General features: G+C 46.8%; 1 protein-coding gene across 1 annotated transcript; it reads left to right on the top strand.

The window, feature by feature from the left end:
* The first annotated feature begins 17,548 nt into the window (after window positions 1-17,548).
* Window positions 17,549-20,161, top strand: rrs1 (ribosome biogenesis regulator 1 homolog). The gene has a single exon (XM_048529249.2). The coding sequence runs from the start codon at window positions 17,645-17,647 to the stop codon at window positions 18,632-18,634; it is 990 nt and encodes a 329-aa protein (XP_048385206.1). The 5' UTR covers window positions 17,549-17,644; the 3' UTR covers window positions 18,635-20,161.

The raw sequence follows: 20,161 nt of genomic DNA, 5'->3' as shown, positions 1-20,161 counted from the left end.
ATGGGCCAGATTCACTTCTAAACTGAGGGTTTTCTTCAGTCAAAAGATTTAAAAATGCAGATTGCAAACTGCACCAATGATGTACTCAGCACTGTAACTCTTGGAATATGGTGATACATTTCTGCTTAACAGCAACTCCCAGAATAAGTCCTCACTTTCAAAACAAACTTTAGTGTATGTTTGCAGGGTGCAATCTTTACCTCAATCATAAAAAAAACTCGGATGGCTTTAAAAACAACAAATTTTCTCATTTTAAAAATACAGATTTCCTCTTTATATATTTGTGCACAACCTGCTACCTAGAACTCGCATTTGAAAAAAAAATCACGCAGTGATTGCTAGATCAAACAATTTACTTGTTACAGGCACAGAAAACATTTCCACTGAAGAGAGAAGCTAAATGGAATGCTGGCCTTTATTTCAAAAGTAATGAAACCATAACACCGTTAGATAGAGGAGCAGAATTAGGCCATTTGGCCCATCAAGTCTAGTCCACCATTCAATGATGTCTCTTATGTTTCCCAACTCAGTTCCAAGGATCTGAGGCTAGCACTGTTACCTCACAGCGCCAGGGACCTGGTTCAATTCCATCGTGTCAGCATGGGTTCCCTCTGGGTGCTCCGGTTTGCTCCCACAGTCTAAAGATGTGCAGGTTGTGTGGATTGACCATGCTCAATTGCCAATTGTATCCAGGGATGTGCAGGCTAGGTGTATTAGTCATAGAAAATATAGCGTTACAGGGATACAGTAGGATGGTGGGTCTGGGTGGGATGCTCTTTGGAGAGTCAGTATGGATTCAAAAGGCCAAATGGCCTGCTTTGACACTGTAAGGATTCTATAATTCTATGATTCTAATTAAGAACCCACCCATCTTCTGACGAAGAGTGGCTCAACTCGAAATGTTAATTCTGATTTCTCTCCATGAATGCTACCTGACCTAAGCTTTTCTAGCAACGTATATTTTGGTCTTATCTATCCATGTCTTTAAATACACTCAATAACTTGGCCTCCACAACCTTCTGGAGCAAATGAGTTCCACAGTGCATAATAAAAATAGGGAACAAAAACAGAAATTGCTGGTGAAACCCATCAGGTCTGCAGCATCTGTGGGCAGAAAGCAGAGTTAACATTTCAGGTCCAGTGACCCTTCTTCAGAACGGCTCGAAAGAAGGGCCTCTGGATTCAAAACATTAACTCTGCTTTCTCTCCATAGACGCTGGCAGACCTGCTAAGTTTTTCTAGCACACCGGTTTTGTTTGAATTCCAACATCCACAGTTCTTTCGTTCATTATAACAATAGGGAATTCTTCCAAAACTACACAAGACAAGAGTTAGACTGACACCTAGAAAACCGGCCCTGATTTTCTGATGGCCAGACAATTGTTGGAGATTAGAATTGTACATGGGAGGCCTGTAGAATGCTCACACGAGCACAGTCTAAAGGAATTGCATGGGAAATTGAATTCCACCACATCTGGATTTCTCTTAAAATCCCCATTTATCTTACTTCATCCAGTAACGTGACAGTGGAGTAAATCTTCTGAGCCTGGGGCTAGTCTGTTTTCAGTTTGATTTTTCTGTCTCTCTTTTCTCACTTTCTTTCTTTTGTGTACTTACATCTTGGTGAAGACCTTGTGGTGTAGTGATGGCATCAACCATGGCAGATGGGCCCAGCAGCGCAGACTCCAATGGGCCCAGCACAGACTCGAGTGGGCCCAGCAGCACAGACTCAAGTGGGCCTGGCAGCGCGGACCCGAGTGGGCCCGGCAGCACGGACTCAAGTGGGCCCGGCAGCGTGAACTCGAGTGGGCTCAGCAGGACGGACTCGAGTGGGCCCAGCAGCACAGACTAGAGTGGGCCCTGCAGCGCGGACTCAAGTGGGCCTGGCAGCGCGGACTCAAGTGGGCCCGGCAGCGCGGACTCAAGTGGGCCCTGCAGCGCGGACTCAAGTGGGCCTGGCAGCGCGGACCCGAGTGGGCCCGGCAGCGCGGACTCAAGTGGGCCCGGCAGCGCGAACTCGAGTGGGCCCAGCAGGACGGACTCGAGTGGGCCCTGCAGCGCGGACTCAAGTGGGCCCGTCAGCACAGATTCATGGCATCGGCATTGGAGACAGGTTTGAGCCCCCAGCAGTTTCTGCATCGTCAAGGCAGTCCTGGCACTAGCTCACAGTTGATGCATTGGAGCAAATCTGGGTTCCCAGTGGTATCCACATCCAGCGCAGATTCATGATGGTGGCAGAGGCAAGTTTGGGCCGAGTACAAGACTCAGCGGCATCAGCAGCAGCTGCATTGGCGAGGTTGGCTCAAAGCAGGTTCATGGCGACTGCAGGGTCGAGTTTGGGCCAGTTCAGTACCCAGCAGAGTCTGTGTTGGTGAGGTCCATTGAGGAGTCATGGTGGCCAGGGCGTTGGTGGAGGCAAAATGGCACTGAAGAGTGATGACTTTCATTCAGCAGCAAAAGGGTCTCATGCCCCACTACCAGACCCATGGCGGAGCACTTAACAAGAAGGACTGTAAAGTTGAACACTTTTCCTTTATTTCTGAATATTTTTGCCTTTATAAGCTATGTTTTATATTATTTTCTGTGTTTTAAGATGGCGCAGACGGCAGCGACATTGTACAATGCTTTTCACTATATTTTGTAAAAATAAAGTGACAACAAATAAATCAAATCAAATCATTTAAATTGGGGGCTTTGGATGATGATGATAAATAAAGGAAAATATTTACCCAGTAAACATGAAGATGCCAACTCCTGATTTATTATGAAACTAGCCCCATACTACACTTCCCAAGAGCACTTGCAGCTCCCAGGAGATGTCAAAGTGACTCTAGGGTCCTTTAAATTTTAGAAGATGGCCGTGTAAAGTACTGTGTAAAAGCAACAACAAAATTCAACCCACTGTGATCAGTTTTGGGCCCTTTATCTCAGTAAAGTTTTACTGCCATTAGAGGCAGTCCGGAGAAGGTTCACCAGGCTGATTCCTAGCATTAAGAGATTTTCTTATGAGGGGCGGTTGAGCAGGTTGGGCTTGCAGTCATTGGTGTTCAGAAGAATGAGACGAGACCCTACTGAAAAGTACCAGAATTATTGGGAGCTTGACAAGTCAGCAAGAGTCACAAGGAGGTGCTTCACAATTGTGCTTAACCTACTGCACAACATTCAGATGTAAAGTGCTGACTGAAGCCAGAAGATCTATCTAACCAGTCTGGGAGACGTCATCAACAGTCATAGAATCACAGAATCTCCACAGTGCCGATAGAGGCCATTTGGCCCATTGAGTCTGCATTGACCCTCTGAAGAGCACCCCATTCAGACCTACCCAGCCCCCAACCTATCCAATCCCCACAGTCCTAGATTTCCCATGTCTAAACCCCACAACCTGCACGTCCATGGACATTATGGGAAATTTAGCATGGCCAATCCACCTAACCTGCACGTCTTTGGTCTGTGGGAGGAAACTGGAGCACTGTGGGAGGAAACCCAAACAGGCTCGGGGAGAATGTATAAAATCTACACAGACGGACACCCAAGGCTGGATAAGAACCCGGTCCCAGGTGCAGTGAGGCAGCAGTGCTAACCTAGGAGTATGGGCAATATGGTCAGGACACTTCTTAAGGTGAAGTATGGAGTCCTAAGGAAAGGGGATGGGCTTCATGAGACTGTACACTGAGGCAAGGATTACGGTGAAAGGAGGCAATTCAAGATGGAGGTTATGATCTCATTAAGCGCGGGAGGTCAGGGAGCTCTGGTGTGGGGGAGAGGCATTGTTCACAGGTTAATATCACTGAGTTCCAAAGGGAAAGAGAGTATGGCCAGCAGTTTGTAAGGCCATGAACCCCAGGGATGGGATAGGGACATTAATGGGTATATAGAGGGACTGAATGGAAATGGGGGAGGGGTTTGAAAGTTCTCTGGGGACATACAGACAGTATCATAAAGGGGAACCTAAAAGATGGGACTTTATCATCCTGCATTTTAAGCAGAGCCTGCAAGACTATCATAGAGACACAAAGTTGAAACTTTGCCACCTTAGATCAAAAGCTGTTTGTGCAGTAACAATACAAAATGGCTGCCATTGTGTACTCAATAGGTGGAATAAGTTGCTGTTTCCTTTTTGGGGATAGATTGAATTGAATGAATCTAAAGTTCTGCAAGGGTCAACTGAATCAATCATACAGACTGAAAACTGTATGATCTTCTCCATATAAACCAACATTTTCCTAGCTACTATCAGTTCTGAGGAAGGGTCACTTGACCTGAAACGTTAACTCTGATTTCTCTCCACAGATCCTGCTGGACCCATTCAACTATATTTATATCTCTGAATTAATCATATATCCATTAATAATGTAATGCTGCCTATTTGGCTTCAAGTAAAACTTGGTTGGCTGGTTACTTATTGTCCAACAATGTACATTACAAATTATGGCATCAAGGAACCAAAAATTTTATGGATGCTTTCAATCAACTTATGATGACACACCTCTGGAGCAGGTGGGATTTGAACCCAGGACATCTGGCTCAGAGGTAGGGACACAACCACTACAGCACAGAAGCCCCCTTTTGACAAGCTATTCAGGGATATTACTACACATCTCTGGACCAGGTTGGACTTGAGCCCAGGACTCCTGGCTCCAAGGTAGGGACAGTACCACTATACCCAAGAGCCCTATTCTAACTGTTACATTGTTAGCCAAAGTGTCAGCTGGACTTGACATTTCTAAAGTTGGTGTTGTGAGTCTGCCTTAACAAAATAGACTGCAGTGATTTGCTGTAACTTAGTGGCTTGCTTGTCACATTGCTGGTCAAACCAAAACAGAGGAGAGAAACTGCAAATCAGATAAAACCAAAGCAAGTTTGTCTCATTCATTAATTTCAGGTAGTACACTGCCATCTGCTGTATTTTGGACACATTCCAGTTCCTTTCATGCTTTTTGTCACTTTAATGAAGTTTCTTCATTGAAAGCAGTAAAATTAATATGGAGCATCCATTTTAATGATTGCAGTAAGACAAATTACAAAATAAATATACAATTCACGCAGTTCATCTAATGTATTGGCATGTAAACCCACATCCTGTCTTGTCTGCATCTCCATTACTTTTCCTTCATTTTGTGAAGTTACTAACATACAAAGATAGGTTTTCATTGGCCTCAAGGTTCCTGACACCACTCCAAAGAAATCAGCAGTTTGGGCAGAATCTGTGGAGAGAAATCAAAATTAATATTTCAAATGAATACAGTTCTGAAGAAGGATCACTGGACTGAAAACATTCACTCTGTTTCTCTCTCCGAAGATGCTGCCGGACCTGCTGAGTTTCTCCAAACAATTTTCTGTCTTTGGGCCAAATTATTGTCTGGGCTCTGGAAATCCCTACACATGCACTTTCATACCTCACAAAATGCAGACCCGATCCTTGCTTTTTTTTTAATTAAAATTAACCTGTTCAGGCATGTTGTGATGCACATCTGGGATGGATAGAACCTGAACGCAGACCTTCAGGCTTAAAGGTAAGGACACTACCGCTGTACCACAGGTCCCTTTGATCCAAGCCACAGCCCACAGCATGATCAATTCCTTCATTCCATTCTGCTTGGTCTATGTTAGACAAGGCTGATGGCTAATTGGTTTAAGGGAAACATGAACAAACTATAATTGATTCTTAATGGTGACGGACCTTAACTGATGTCACCTCCCACTATCTCCTGACTGATTCCTTACATTGTCAATTATTTATGTGGCCATTGTCTTCATTAATTTTTGTTTTATTGTCACTTTACTGAGATAAATATTCTTTCCCTCTTTGTGAAAGAAAACAAGAGAAGCAGTTCCAGTCAGGACTCAAAAAATTGAAAGACTTGAACTGAATTTGGCTACATTCCCATTAAATCAGACACTGTCTTATCACTGACCATTTGCTTTTGCTGCATTGAATGCATGGAAACAGTTCATGTTACCTTAAGACAGAAGATTAGAAAGTATACAAATTTTTTTAAAGTCTAAAAGAGTACACAATTACAAACTTAAACACATTTTCACAAAGGTCACTCAAAAATAATGATTACATTTAGTCGATTGCTATACTTCTAATATAGCAATACAAATTATAGTTATGATTCCTTGATAAGGACTAATAAGCTCAGGAGTATACCTTTTCTACCTTATTCAACATTGGGAACGTAAATCTGAAACTTCCTTCCTCAGCCTTTTAATTTTAACTTTAAACATTAGGCCATTGTCTTCATCCTGTTCATAACCCTGTGGCCGACTTCTTTGTCAAAAGAAGCTAAGCAGAGTCACATGATGTTAAAGTATTAAGCTGGGCATTGGCTATACATAAAGCTGAATACTACATTAGGTTGATCAATAAATATACTCCACTCATGTGATTATAACTAAGTCAATCATGAAAGTTTCACTACAATGGCATCTATGAGATGCACGGCAGTAGCTCGCTAATACTCTTCACCAGAACCTCCCAAGGCCGTGATCTAAAGAATTTTGAAATTCAAGGCAGTAAATGCATGGGAACGCCATCACCTGCAAATTCTCCTGGATCCTGGTTTTAGTCTATGATTATGTTTCACTGTGGATGGGTCAAAATCCCTGAACTCCCTTCCTAATGGCATTGTGAGTGTCCTTATATCTGATCTTAGTTCAAGAAGGCGGCTTCTTCACAGCAATTAGGGATGGGGAGTAGTTGACTAAGACAGTGATTCCTTATCACATAAATTAATTTCTAAAAAATCCCCCATGCCCCCTCAGATTCTCCCATGCCAGTACACATTCCCCAAGCCATCCTAATCACCATACTCCCTGTGCCATCCTGCGCCACTACCCTGTATCCTCCCTAACTAGTCAGCCAGTAGGCATTTACGTACAGTTTTCAGGGGCAGAGAAATGTTTTAAACAGCAAACCTCTACAAAACCTAGGAAACCCTTAATTCTAAATCACTATCATTGGTACTGGATTGAAAGCCCCTAAGCACAAGGAAGTTTTAATCCTTTTAGTGCTATTAGATTTGTAGACAACCAAGAAACCATATCACAGACATATTCTGTTATTATAGGCTCAGGGAAGTTTCAACCATTTTTGCATCAATAGGATCTACTACACATCTGAGTCCTTTAAAACTCAACCAAGCATTCATAATGAAATAGCTGTCAGATCCAAAGCTTCCGGTTCCACTGACCCAGGAGGTATTCATTTCCACTTCAAAGCAGAGTATCCATCAAAAAATGTGGAATAAGGGATGCAGACTATTTTCTCATTTCCTTGAAAGTCTCTTCCTAACTGTGAGAAAAAGTGTAGCAACTCCTAGTTGCTTTAACTTGGTAATGAAAACTGTCACCATCTCACGGATTTGCTATTGGAAAACCCACCAATTCTGTTTCATTGTGCCTTTTGGAAAGCAATATCTGCGGCCATTGTGGAATAGCCAGTGATTTCAGCTGTGGCTTGCTTCTTTATTTATATTGTGTGGGTTACTGTGTTTTTTTTAAACAGCTTTCAGAAGCTGTGAACATTGCTGTATTCCACAGTAGTAGCTGTACTTCGATATAGCCCCTCAACACTTGATTTCAGTTCCAGTCACACAACATTACAAGCGCTTTGGCCAACAATCTGGTTTGCACTTTGTCTTTACTGAAATGGCTCCAGGGTGTATGCCTTATGGTAGTGATGGGAGGCATATTAATATGCGATTACATTGCTATGCCTAGCACTGTAATGCCCATCATGTGGTAACTGACCAAGTGCTTCTATGCATTAGACCCGAGTAGCTGCAGCAGTTCCTCCATGGCAAGATGGCGGCAGGGTAAGTTGCTCCATTCGGAGCTCCACCCTGCTCGTCAGTTCCCTTTCTTTTTCTTTCCTTGTACTTCCTCTTTTTGCTCCCTTCTCCTCTCTCCCTCTGTGTTAATTTTATTCCCTCACTCCCGCTACCCCTTTTAGTTACCTACCTAAAGATCAAGGTCCCAACCAGGAATCACATGACAGGAGCTGAATGTGCAGGCTGTGTCCTGCAGCAATGGTGGATCAAGTGCAGGCCAGAGCGATGGCGGCTCAACTAGACTGAGCTGGTGAGGCAGTGGCCTTGAGATCGGGCCAGTGAGGCAGCCCAGACCAGGGCTCTGGCAGAGGCAAAGCAAGGGCTGGAAAGCCCGGAGTAGGACTGCAGCAGTGGAAAGGAAAGTTGGACACTCTTAAGTTATTTTTTTTTAATCTTATGCTAAGTTAATGCGAATGTCGCTATGTTTGTAAGGTGAAGGTACACACTTATCACTGTACTTTTATATTGAATACACTTGACAAGAAATGATTCAATGATCCACCTAGTGCAAGGCTGCTGACTTTCATTGGGTGAGGCTGCAGACTTACATGAAGCTCTCAAGCAAAGAATCTGAAGGACCCAGTTTAGGATTACATCATTTGAGCAGCAGAGTGGGCTGGCTGGCTGACTAACAGTGGCAGTGGTGGGAGCAAGAATGCTTTATCCTGTAAGGCGACAACAGGTCATAGAGTGGCTCCTCAGCAACCCTTGTCATCTGCTGGAGCACAGATTGCTGGACTGCAACAACAGCTTGCATGCCCTACTACACATCAGGATCCACATCCACAATCACTCTGGATGCCATCAGACATCGGATTTTTGCAGGCATCACTGGGACCTCGGCAGCCCTCTACCTGTGTTGCAGTGGGAAATGGGACAGCAATGGACAAATGTTCAAATATGAATCATTTAGAAAGTTCTCCCAAAAGGCTTTTATCACTTCCACTGTGGAGCTAGACTCCTGCATTCTCTCCGCTTGTGATTGGAGAGTGACTGACCTGCCAAAGTGCCAAGAATCTCAACACACAGTGTCATCAGTGTTGTTCAATCCAATGATGTCCTCGTCTGAGTCCACTGCAATAGGATTGACTTCACTGTTCAGGAAGTTTGCACACGAGCCAATTTTTGCTGGCTGCACCCTATCTCTGCCCAATTACTCACCGTATCCAGATCCTGACCCTATTCTGAGGTGCACACGATGCCACTGTGTGTGCTGGCTGTTTGAAGAGTAAGGTCAAATAATGGCGTCCCTGCATCAGTGGTCTGTTCTTGCCTTTGCCCTCCATTTTAAGGCTCTAGTGGCTGACCAGGTAGGAATTCCCAACTACAGTATCTAGAAGTGCTGGGGTGATCACAGGTTACTGAAGGGAGGGCATGGAGCAATGCAAGAAATCCACATTCACTCCACCTGCAATTTCTGTTTCATGTCACCTTTCAGCACAAGATTGAAGAATAAATGGAGGAGATTGCATATTCTCATCGGCCTTGCCTTCACCAACTGCCATTAGTGCTGTGGCATTATTGTCAATAATTCTAAGGACCATCTACTCCAGGGTGCTGAAGGAATACATCGATGTATGGCCCCTGCGACAGTCCTAGGGATTCTTGCCATCTGTAAGAGAGATAGAGAGAGACTACCTGTGAAAGGGTTTCGATAATCACTATGGATGATATGCTCGACATAACAAATAATTTACAGAGGTACGTAGAGATATGAGTACAATTGTCATGATTGGAGGCGTATGTGGATGAGGTTTGGAATAAGAATGTTAGAGCTAGTTCTCTCTGAGAGAGGAGAAAAGTGTTTAATGATAACCATGAAACACAAGATGGAAACAGCAGAGCTGCAGTGTTCAAGCTTCAGTATGGTTTCCTTTTTTTCTCTCACTTTTGCTTTTTTCCTTTTTTCTTTGAAGTCCATTTTTGTTGGAACATCAGGAGGCTGAGGGGTGACCTCAAAGAGGTTTATAAAATCATGAGGGTCATGGATAGGGTAAATATACAAGGTCTTTTCCTCAAGGTGGGGAAGTCCAAAGATAAAGGGCTTAGGTTTAAAGTGAGAGGGGAAAGATTTAAAAGGGACATGAGGGGCAACATTTTACATGGAAGATGGTGCCCGTAATGGAATGAGTTGCCAGAAAAAGTAGTGGAGGCGGGTACAGTTACAACATTTAAAAGGCATCTAGAGGGGTATATGAATAGGAAGGGTTTGAGGGATATGGGCCAAATATTGGCAAATGGGACTAGATTTATTTAGGATTTCTGGTCGGTTTGGAGGAGTTGGACCAAAAGGTCTGTTTCAGTGCTGTGTATCTCAATGACTCTATGCCTTTTCTCTTAACTTTTCAACTCGGTTGTAGCAGCATCGGCAAGAGTGGGCCTTGTCCAGAATGGTGGGCGAAGATGGCAGCACAGGCCCAAGGAGAGGCGAGGCCAGGTAAATGTTGAAGGAGGAGGCATCTGGTGGTGGCCGCAGCAATGCCAGGACAAGATGGGCACAGCTCCACCCAGCCCGCTGTTTCCCGGTGAGTGAGGAGCAGGTCACAAGCTTAATCCCCTTGGTCTTGGCTTGCAGGATGAGACAAGGCTTCAGGTCCACAGCCAGGCCCAGGTGCCCGATGGCGGATGTGGCAACAGTTTGGTTCCAGTACAGGGCCCTGCAATACCGACAGCAGTTGCATTGGCAAGATCCAGCCCAGCATGAACACATGGCAGCAGTAGAGTTGGTGGAGGCGAGATGGTAGCGGACAGTGGCGAGTGTTTGTTCCGCAGGTGGCGATGTGGTGAAGCGCAGTTACAGCACCGTCACCGGTTTAGCAGTAGGGACTCGAGGTATCGGCATGGAGGAAACCAAATCCAGGCCCATTGCTGAGCTAGAAGTAGGAGCTGTTCCAAAGGCCATCAAACTTTCTGAGATTAAAACATAAGATGAACGTTATTGTTTTATTTTTCTGGCTTTATATTCCGTGTTTTGGATTATTTTCTGTGTTTTGAAAAGGCACCTGAGAGTGGCAACGGTAAATAATGCTTTTCACTGTATTTGTAATAAATACAGCTGACAATAATTAAAATCAAATCTTTGCTGATTGTCAGGAAAAACCCATCTGACCCACTCATGTTCTTTAGAGAAGGATATCTGCCATCCTTATCTAGTCGGGCCTGTGTGTGACTCCAGACCCACAGCAATATGGTTGACTCTTAACTGCCATTTGGGGCAATTAGGAATGGGCCAGCCAGGGATGCTCACATCTCATCGATGAGTAAAATAAAGTGCTGGGATAGATTATCTTGGGTGCTGAGAGGGGCATGTTTGAGATGCAATGTACAAGACCATCCAAGTGCTTCAACCACCCAGGTGAGGTCTTTTCACAGTGTCCTAGGAGTAACATTCTCAATCACCCTGTCCACAAATTCCTGTTCCATATAGGGCTTGCTATGGACATTTCCCATCCCTGGCTTATTTCCTTGCCTTCACCCCTCGAATGGGGTGCATTCAGACTGGTGTCACTAAAGTAGGACTTTCCTTTTTCCTCCTTCAATACAGAAATGTTATCATCCAACAATCTGCGGTGCAGTACTGCAATTTCCCTTTATCTGGGGACCAGGTGTTTGAAAGGCAAAGGCAGCCTGAAACAAAAAATGTTCCTCATGATGTTGTCAGCCCTTTGCAGCACCTAGATGAACCAACAGCACGGGGCGGGGGTGGGGTGGGGGGGTCCACGATTAAAGTGGGCGTTGCATTTATTGGGATAACAAGGTTTGTCCATGAACATGATGTGCTGCCCAGCTCAGTTCCAACTAGCACGGGAAGATCACAAATAACAAGTGACATTGGCAATTCTGTCAGCCCTATCCCAATTCTAAGGTGATTTAACAGTGGCAAGTTTGAAAGCACGTAAAGTAACCCGTTCTCAAGGGGTGGGTTTGTGATTTTCTAATTTGAAGTGGAGCTCCATTCCTTCGGCAGCCATTTGATTATAACACTGGTTGTTCAGGTTTCCAAGCATTCAGGAACTTCTCAGATAAAGGGCAGGAGGGCTGCCGGATCTAAAAGCTTATGGTTTATATCACACTCATGGCAGCGCCAGGCAGAACAAGAACGCCACAGCCCCTCAAACAAAACTTCTGCTGTACTGAACAAACTGTCACCTCCTCCCCACACTCCAGTAACACCACATATCCCAGTCACCCCTCCTTCTCAATTCAAAACTCACCGTATGTCAGAGCATCTCCACCCACCCGCAGAGTTTCTCAGTCCCCAGCCTACTCCTGGATTTCCTGCCCAGCAGCTGGCTAATCTGGCAGGCAATGAAGTATAAAGCTAATAATATAGTGGTGCCGCTAAATTTGGCAGAACACAAGAACATAGAACAGTGCAGACCAAAAGAATTGCAGATGCTGTAAATCAGAAACAAAAACAGGATCCATATCCCTCTATTTCCTTTCTATTCATGTATTGGTCCAGCTTCTTGAATGATGCTATTGTATCCCTATTTCTACCACCTCCTCTGGCAGTGCGTTTCAGGCACTCACCACCCTTTGTGTGAAAAACTTGCCTTGCATATCTCTTTTAAACTTCGCACCCCACTCCACACCTTGAACCTGTGTCCCCTAGTAATTAACCCCTCCACCCCTCATAGTTTCCACTCTGTCCATGCCATTCACAATTTTTATAAACTCCAACAGGTCGTACTACAACATGCTGTGTTCCAGTGAAAACAAACCCGGTCTATCCAACCCTTCTTCATAGCTAAATCTCCCTTACCAGGCAACATTCTGGTAAAACTTTACTGTACCCTCTCCAAAGTTTCACATCTTCCCGGTCATGCAGTGACCAGACTATATGCAAAATTCCAAGTGTGGCCTAACTAAAGTTATGTAAAACTGCAGCATAACTTGTCTATCCTCACACTCAACACCCCTTCCATTGAAAACAAGCATGCCATAGGCCCTTATTTATTACCTTCAGTGATCTGTGGACCTACACACCCAAATCCCTCTGCGTATCAATACTCCTAAGGGTTCTGCCATTCACTGTTTAATTTCCACCTGTACTCGACCTTCCAAAATGCATCACATCACATTTGTCCAGATTAAACTCCATCGGCCATTTTTCTGTCCGCACCCCCAACTCGTCCATAAACTGCTGTATCCTCCGACAACCTTCTTCACAATCCGCAACTTCACTAATGTTTGTACAATCTGCAAACTTACTAATTAGACCAGCTACATTTTCCTCCGAATCATTTATGTAGATCACAAACAGCAGAAGTCCCAGCACTGATCCCTGTGGAACATCACTGGTCACAACTCTCCATTCCGAAAAGCATCCTTCCACAGCTACCTGCTTCCGTGTGTTCACAGTATTTCCAGGCCTCCCCCAGCTCTCTTTCCACATCAGCTACCAGCTGGTGCCCAGATTCCCTCCTTGAAACTATCCATTGATTCGAAAAACCAAAGGTTTATCTCCACCATTTGTTGGCAAAGTGCAACTGCATCATAGATATCACGAACATTTATAATCAACATAGACTGGCGCACATCAGTCTCCTTGTAGCTTCAAAACTGCAATACGGTTTCGAAACTGATTTCATTTAATGATTGCTGGCCAGTATTTCTCATTCTTGCTGCCATGTTTCAACTTTTAAAAGCAGTGGTATCAGAGACATCCTGAACCAAACATTTTGCATTATTTATTACCACAATAACATAACAAACAGAGATTATCACTTGGAGTGCATTAATTGAATCTGTGATGCATCAATTATAAGATTTTTAAAAAGCCTCTTCTTCATAGTGGCATTGATTTAGTAAGTTTTTCAGAGAGGTCAACATTGAAGATATCACTACAATAATATTGGTATAATTTTTTTAAAAATAGGAGGACTTTGGAAAAGCCCATTAATGGGAGGGATGTTTCTGATAACTTGTGACTTTCTTCAAAATTTTTCTTAATTCTTATGTTTTTCTAAATATATTTTCAGTAATCCCTTCCCTGTAGCAAAGTTGGCCATGCAGCTAGTTTGCAATAGAGTGACACCATCAGCATGGATTCAGTTCCTACATTGGCTGAGGTTACCATGAAGAACTCGCATTCTCAGTTTCTCCTCTCCCATGGGGTGTGGTGTCCCTCAGGTTAAACTGCTACCAATCACCTCTCTCTTTCTTAGATAACAAGGTGTGGAGCTGGATGAACACAGCAGGCCAAGCAGCATCTTAGGAGCACAAAAGCTGATGTTTCGGGCCTAGACCCTTCATCAGAAAAGGGGGATGGGAAGAGGATTCTGAAATAAATAGGGAGAGAGGGGGAGGCGGACCTCCCTGTTTATTTCAGAATTCTCTCCCCATCCCCCTTTTCTGATGAAGGGTCTAGGCACAAAACGTCAGCTTCTGTGCTCCTAAGATGCTGCTTGGCCTGCTGTGTTCATCCAGCTCCACACCTTGTTATCTCAGATTCTCCAGCATCTGCAGTTCCCATTATCTCTGATACAGTTTGGAATTAGATACCTGTTCCTTCAGTATTGTTGAATTAAACCTCCTTCCCAACTGAGGGAGTACATACAATAAATAAACTGCAGCAGTTCAATAATGAGGTTCATTACCAACGTGTCAGGGACAAGTCGGGATGGACAACAAAGCTGCACTTTCATCCCTTGACAGTAAAATAAACAACTCAATTTCCCTTAGCAAATAAAATAACACCGAGAAAAACAAAACTTTAACTGTGAGTGAGTGTGTGAATCCTGAGATTGGGAATGAGCTAAACAGATAGGCATGTTCAGAAGCCCCCTACTACATGCCTCCTATTATTGTCTGTACATGTGGCTAGTTTCAACCTAAAATGATAAAATATTTATTGCTTACAGCTAATTAATTTTTATGGATGTTTTCTGTAAATTTCAAAGGTCCAGGTTCAAAACAGTGGAGGCTTTCTTTCCATAATAATTAACAATCTTGTTGTATATTACAATCTGGCAAAGTAGTGTTTGCAAAGTGTGTCATACTGAACTGTGAGCTATCTGGGATTTACGAATAGATGGTGGTTTGTCAGGGTTCATGATCACAGTTACTCACTGTAGGCTGTGGATGATTTCGAGCAATTTTCTAATTGTTTATTGAAGTAACAGCAGTTTACAGATAGTACAATATGGGTGTGTGTGCCTTGGGGAGGAGGCGTTTAAGAATGTTTTGGTGGGGGGGTAGGTGGAGGGTAGGAGATGAATGTGGGAAGGGGAAGGGGTTGTGCGGGGTGGGAGGGTGGATGGAGGTGGGGAATGGGTTGTAAACCAAGGGAAGTACGCGGAGGTGGTTGGTGTGGGGTGCTTTGGGGTGTGTCAGGGTAGGTGCTGGGGTATATGAGGGTAAGTTGGAAGGGTGGACAGGGGGTGTGTGGGGGGGGAGGGGGATTGTGAGGCAGATGGGGTGTGTCAGGGTGGGTTCAGTGGGGTGGTGTGGAGGTGGGGTCTATGAGGGGGATCCGTGTGGGGGGAGGGCGGTTGTGTGCAGGGGTGTGGGTGGATTCTATGTGGGAGGATGGGGTGTATGTGGGGGAGGTGGAGTGCATGAGGGTGGGGGGGGGTTGGGGATGTGTGAGGACATAGATTGTGTCAAAGGAAGAGATAGGTGTGTGCGGAGTGGATGTTGTGCATGTATGAGGCAATGGGTGTGGGGTTGTGTGCGGGGAGGGTTGGTGTGGGACTGTGTGCGGGGGAGGGGATGTAGAGGTGTATGTGTGGGGGGTGGATGTGGGGCTATATGGAGGGCAGAGGTTGTAGGGCGGTATGGGGAGCGGGGGGTGTTGGTTGAGTTGTGGGGCTGTGTGGAGACGTGTGAGGGGGTGAGAAGATGTGTTCGGGGAGGGGTTGTGGGTGGGGGATGGGTGTGAGGCTGTGTGTGTGTGTGTGTGTGTGTGTGTATGTGTGTGGATGTGGGTATGCGGGGATTTGTGTAGGTAAGGGTGTGTATGGGGGGTGTATGGGGGTTGTGTGAGGGAGTATGGGGAGAGTGTGTTCGTTGATAGGGGGATGTGGGGGTTGTCTGATGGGGTATGTGTATGTGGGGGGACGGGGTGCGGGCAGGGTGTGTGTGTGGGTGGGGAGATGTGGGAGGTATGTCTGTGGAGGGGTCTGTGTATGTGGGGGGAGGGGTGTGGGGAAGTTGTGTGAGGGGATGTGGGGAGGGTGTGTGAGGGGGTGTGGGGAAGGTGTGTCTGGGAGGTATGGGTGTGTATGTGGGGGGAGGGTGTGTGAGGGGGTGTGGGGAAGGTGTGTGGGTGAGGGTGTGTGTATGTGCGGGGAGAGTGTGTGAGGGGGTGTGGGGAGGTGTGGGTAAGTGTGGGAGTGTATGTGGGGTGAGGGTGGGTGAGGGGGTGTGTGGGTGTGTATGTGAGGGGGGAGTGTGTTGGGGGGGTGTGGGTGTGTATGTGGGGTGAGGGTGGGTGAGGGGGTGTGTGGGTGAGGGTGTGTATGTGGGGGGGAGGGTGGGTGAGGAGGTGTGTTGGGGGAGGGTGTGTGGGGGGTGTGTGTGAGGGGGTGTGGGCAAGGGGGGTGTATGTGAGGGGGTGTGGGTGAGGGGGGTGTGGGTGAGGGGGTGTGGGTGAGGGGGAGGGTGTGTGGGGGGGTGTGGGTGTGGGGGAGGGTGTGTGAGGGGGGTGTGGGTGTGGGGGAGGGTGTGGGTGTGGGGGAGGGTGTGTGAGGGGGGTGTGGGGGTGGTGGGGAGGGTGTGTGAGGGGGTATGTGGGTGAGGGTGTGTGTGTCAGAGGGGGGGTGTGGGTGGGGGGGAGGGTGTGTGAGGGGGGTGTGGATGGGTAGAGGGTGTTTGAGGGGGGTGTGGGTAGGGGGGAGGGTGTGGGAGGGGGGGTGTCGGAGGGGGGGTGTGGATGGGGGGGAGGGTGTGGGAGGGGGGGTGTGGGTAGGGGTGAGGGTGTGGGAGGGGGTTGTCGGTGGGGGGGAGGGTGTGTGAGGGGGGTGTGGGTGGGGGGAGGATGTGTGAGGGGGGTGTGGGTAGGGGGGAGGGTGTGGGAGGGGGGTGTGGGTAGGAGGGAGGGTGTGGGGGGTGTCAGGGGGGGGTGTGGGTGGGGGGGAGGGTGTGTGAGGGAGGTGTGGGTGGGTGGAGGGTGTGTGAGGGGGGTGTGGGTAGGGGGGAGGGTGTGGGAGGGGGTGTCGGAGGGGGGGTTTGGGTGGGAAGGAGGGTGTGTGAGGGGGGTGTGGGTAGGGGGGAGGGTGTGGGAGCGGGGTGTCGGAGGGGGGGTGTGGGTGGGGGGGAGGGTGTGTGAGGGGGGTGTGGGGAGGATGTGTGGGGAGGATGTGTGAGGGGGGTGTGGGTAGGGGGGAGGGTGTGGGAGGGGTGTGTGGGTAGGAGGGAGGGTGTGGGGGGGTGTCGGAGGGGGGGTGTGGGTGGGGGGAGGGCGTGTGAGGGGGGTGTGGGTAGGGGGGAGGGTGTGGGAGGGGGGGTGTGGGTGGGGGGGGTGTGTGTGGGGGGGGTGTGAGTAGAGGGGGAGGGTGTGGAGGGGGGTGTCGGAGGGGGGGGTGTGGGTGGGAGGGAGGGTGTGTGTGGGGGGGGGGGTGTGTGAGGGGGGTGTGGGTAGGGGGGAAGGTGTGGGAGGGGGGGGTGTGGGTGGGGGGGGGGGTGTGTGTGGGGGGGGGTGCGTGGGGGGTGTGAAGAGGATAGGGGTGGGGCGTCTATGTGACGTATTTGTGGGCGGGGTTGATGGTTCCCGCCTGCTGCTGCTCCGGCTGTTGGAGATCACGTGGCGAGCGGTCGCAGATAGTGACGCCAATGAGCAGAGGCGGAAGTGACGGAAGGCGAAGATGGCGGTGGCGGTGGAAGAGCTGGTGGCCGAGGCCGAGCGCTTGATCCGGGTGGACCGGCCTCTGGAGTTGGAGCTGGACCTGGGCAACCTGACGGCGCTGGATGCCAACCCGCTCAATTCGAGCTTGTGCCGGCAGGAGGCCGAGGCTTGGCTGCGCTCCCTTGCCCGGGACAACACGCAGCTGCTGCTTAACGCCGTCTGGCAGCTGCCGAGCGAGAAGCTCCAGGAGGGGATCGTGGCCTTGCTGCCCCCGCCCAGTACCCTCATCCCCCGGGAAAAAGCGGTGCCCAAACCCCGGCCGCCTACCCGCTGGGAGCAGTTCGCCAAACTGAAGGGCATCCGGAAGAAAAAGAAGAGCAACTTGGTGTGGGACGAGAGCAGGAAAGAGTGGCGCCGCCGCTGGGGCTATCAGAGAGCCAACGATGAGACCAAAGAGTGGGTCCTGGAAGTACCCGAGTCCGCTGACCCCAGTGAGGATCAGTTCGCCAAACGTGTCGCGGCTAAGAAAGAGCGAGTGGCCAAGAACGAGCTGAACAGGCTGCGGAACATCGCCAGGGCTCAGAAGCACAAGGTGCCCGGTGTCGGTCTGGCCCCCACCCAGCAACAGAGCAAAGCCGAGCTCAGCAAAGCCATTCGCGTGGCGAGAACCTCCACCGCTTCGGTTGGCAAGTTTCAGGACAAGCTCCCCAAGGAACAGGAGGCGAGGAACACCGGCAAGAGGAGGAAGTTCCAGCCCATCGTCGGAGACTTCTCGGCGGAGAAGCAGAAGCAGCTAGACCTTCTCAATGTTATGTCCAGCAAGAAACCCAAACTGGATCTCACGAAGGCTGTCAATAGACAACTTCGAGAAGACGATCAGGAGCAGGCGGCAAAACGAAAGAAAATGCGGCCTAAGGGCAGGAAAGGAGGGAAAAATCACAATCGAAATAATAGGGGAAAAGGTCAGCATCGGAAATCGGGGATGAAGCAGCAAGGAAAGAGAAAATGAGCCATATTGAACTGTTGTTAAATACGGTGCTCCTTGATTTTAAAGAACATTCTAGTTTTGAGAGGGCCTACCTTTGTTTCTTTATTAATTGTGGCCTGATAATTTCTTGCGTTCTGACAGTTTTTTTGTTTTTCATGAACTTAAAATAAAGTGTTTTGTATTTCTTTTGCTATGTGCATCTGAGTGACTATATGTGATGGGACTTGTGCAGAGAGAGCTTAAATTGTACCTGTGGCCAATTGTTTGTATGGCAGAAAGTTCATTACCAGAATTGTCTAGCCAGCAATCCTGTTGACCACTTTGAAAGGGGATTCATTGAAATTATTTTATGTTGTAAGACACTGCATTATGATTAGCAACACAACTAAATGTTGTTAATCTTTTGGAACAGTAGAGTATGTAAGGAAAGCACCAAACCTTTCAATGTGAGTTGGCAGCTCAGTTCCAGTGTGGAGTGGCCTTTTGTCCTCAGGTTAATTATGTCTATGGTTATTTGAAAATACTTGTAGATGACAACTTTAACTCTCCTCAAAGTAAAGGAGCAAATTACTACAGATGTTGGAATCTGTAACTGGAAACAATAAAATGTTGGAGATCATGGTGGGTCAGGCAGCATCCATGGAGACAGAGCAAGTTAGCATTTCAAATCCAGAGCCTCAAAATAGTCTCTCTCTCTGGAAATCCAGTCCATGAGTTTATAGGTTATGATTTCTATCTCCAACAAATAGAAAGGAAGAACTTGTATTTCTATAGTGCCTGCATATATCATCGGATCAAAACCAGTATATTATTTTTTTAAAAACTGTGAATGCTGTAAATTAGAAACCAAAGCAAAAATTGGTGGAAAAGCTCAGTTGGTCTGTCAACACCTATGGCGAGAAATTGGTGTTAACATTTGGGTCCTTTGATACTTCCTCAGAACTCCAGGACCAAAAGGTTAACACTGATTTCACAAGTTCTGCTAGACCTACTGAGCTTTTCCAGCATTTTCTGTTTTTGACAGTATTTAAGAAATTGTCTTCACCAGTACTGACTGTAGACTGTCGTGTACTCTAAAGGTATTCCTGTTACTAAACTTGACTATAGCGTATCAACTGTTTTTGTAAAGTTGTTTTATTTATCGCTGTAGTACCTCATTTGGAGTTTGGGATTTTTGTTTTACACAAATTGCTTGTGTAGCTGAGTATGCAAATAATATATTCACTGTAAAACCCCTTATAATGCCAAAGGATAATGAGGCAAGTCTTGAAATTTTCAGTTCACTTTTCAGTTCACTTTTCAATTCAGTTACTCCTGAATTGTATCCTTTGGTTGTCAAACATATTTATAAAGCATGAATTGCAGTCTGGGGTTAAAATATTTTGAAGCGCAGCAAGTTTTTCTTTTCTATAAATTATACCATGTGGAAAATTAAGAACTATAGGTAATGTAAACTGACAAAATGCCGGAATACTGTTTCAAAATTAACAGCACACCAGAAGAAAGGTAGCGATGTCCACGTAATTAAAACAGTTCTGTTTAATTTCA

This window comes from Stegostoma tigrinum, chromosome 5, assembly GCF_030684315.1.
Source record: "Stegostoma tigrinum isolate sSteTig4 chromosome 5, sSteTig4.hap1, whole genome shotgun sequence".
NCBI lineage: Eukaryota > Metazoa > Chordata > Chondrichthyes > Orectolobiformes > Stegostomatidae > Stegostoma > Stegostoma tigrinum.
This window is presented reverse-complemented; position numbering and strand designations above follow the sequence as displayed.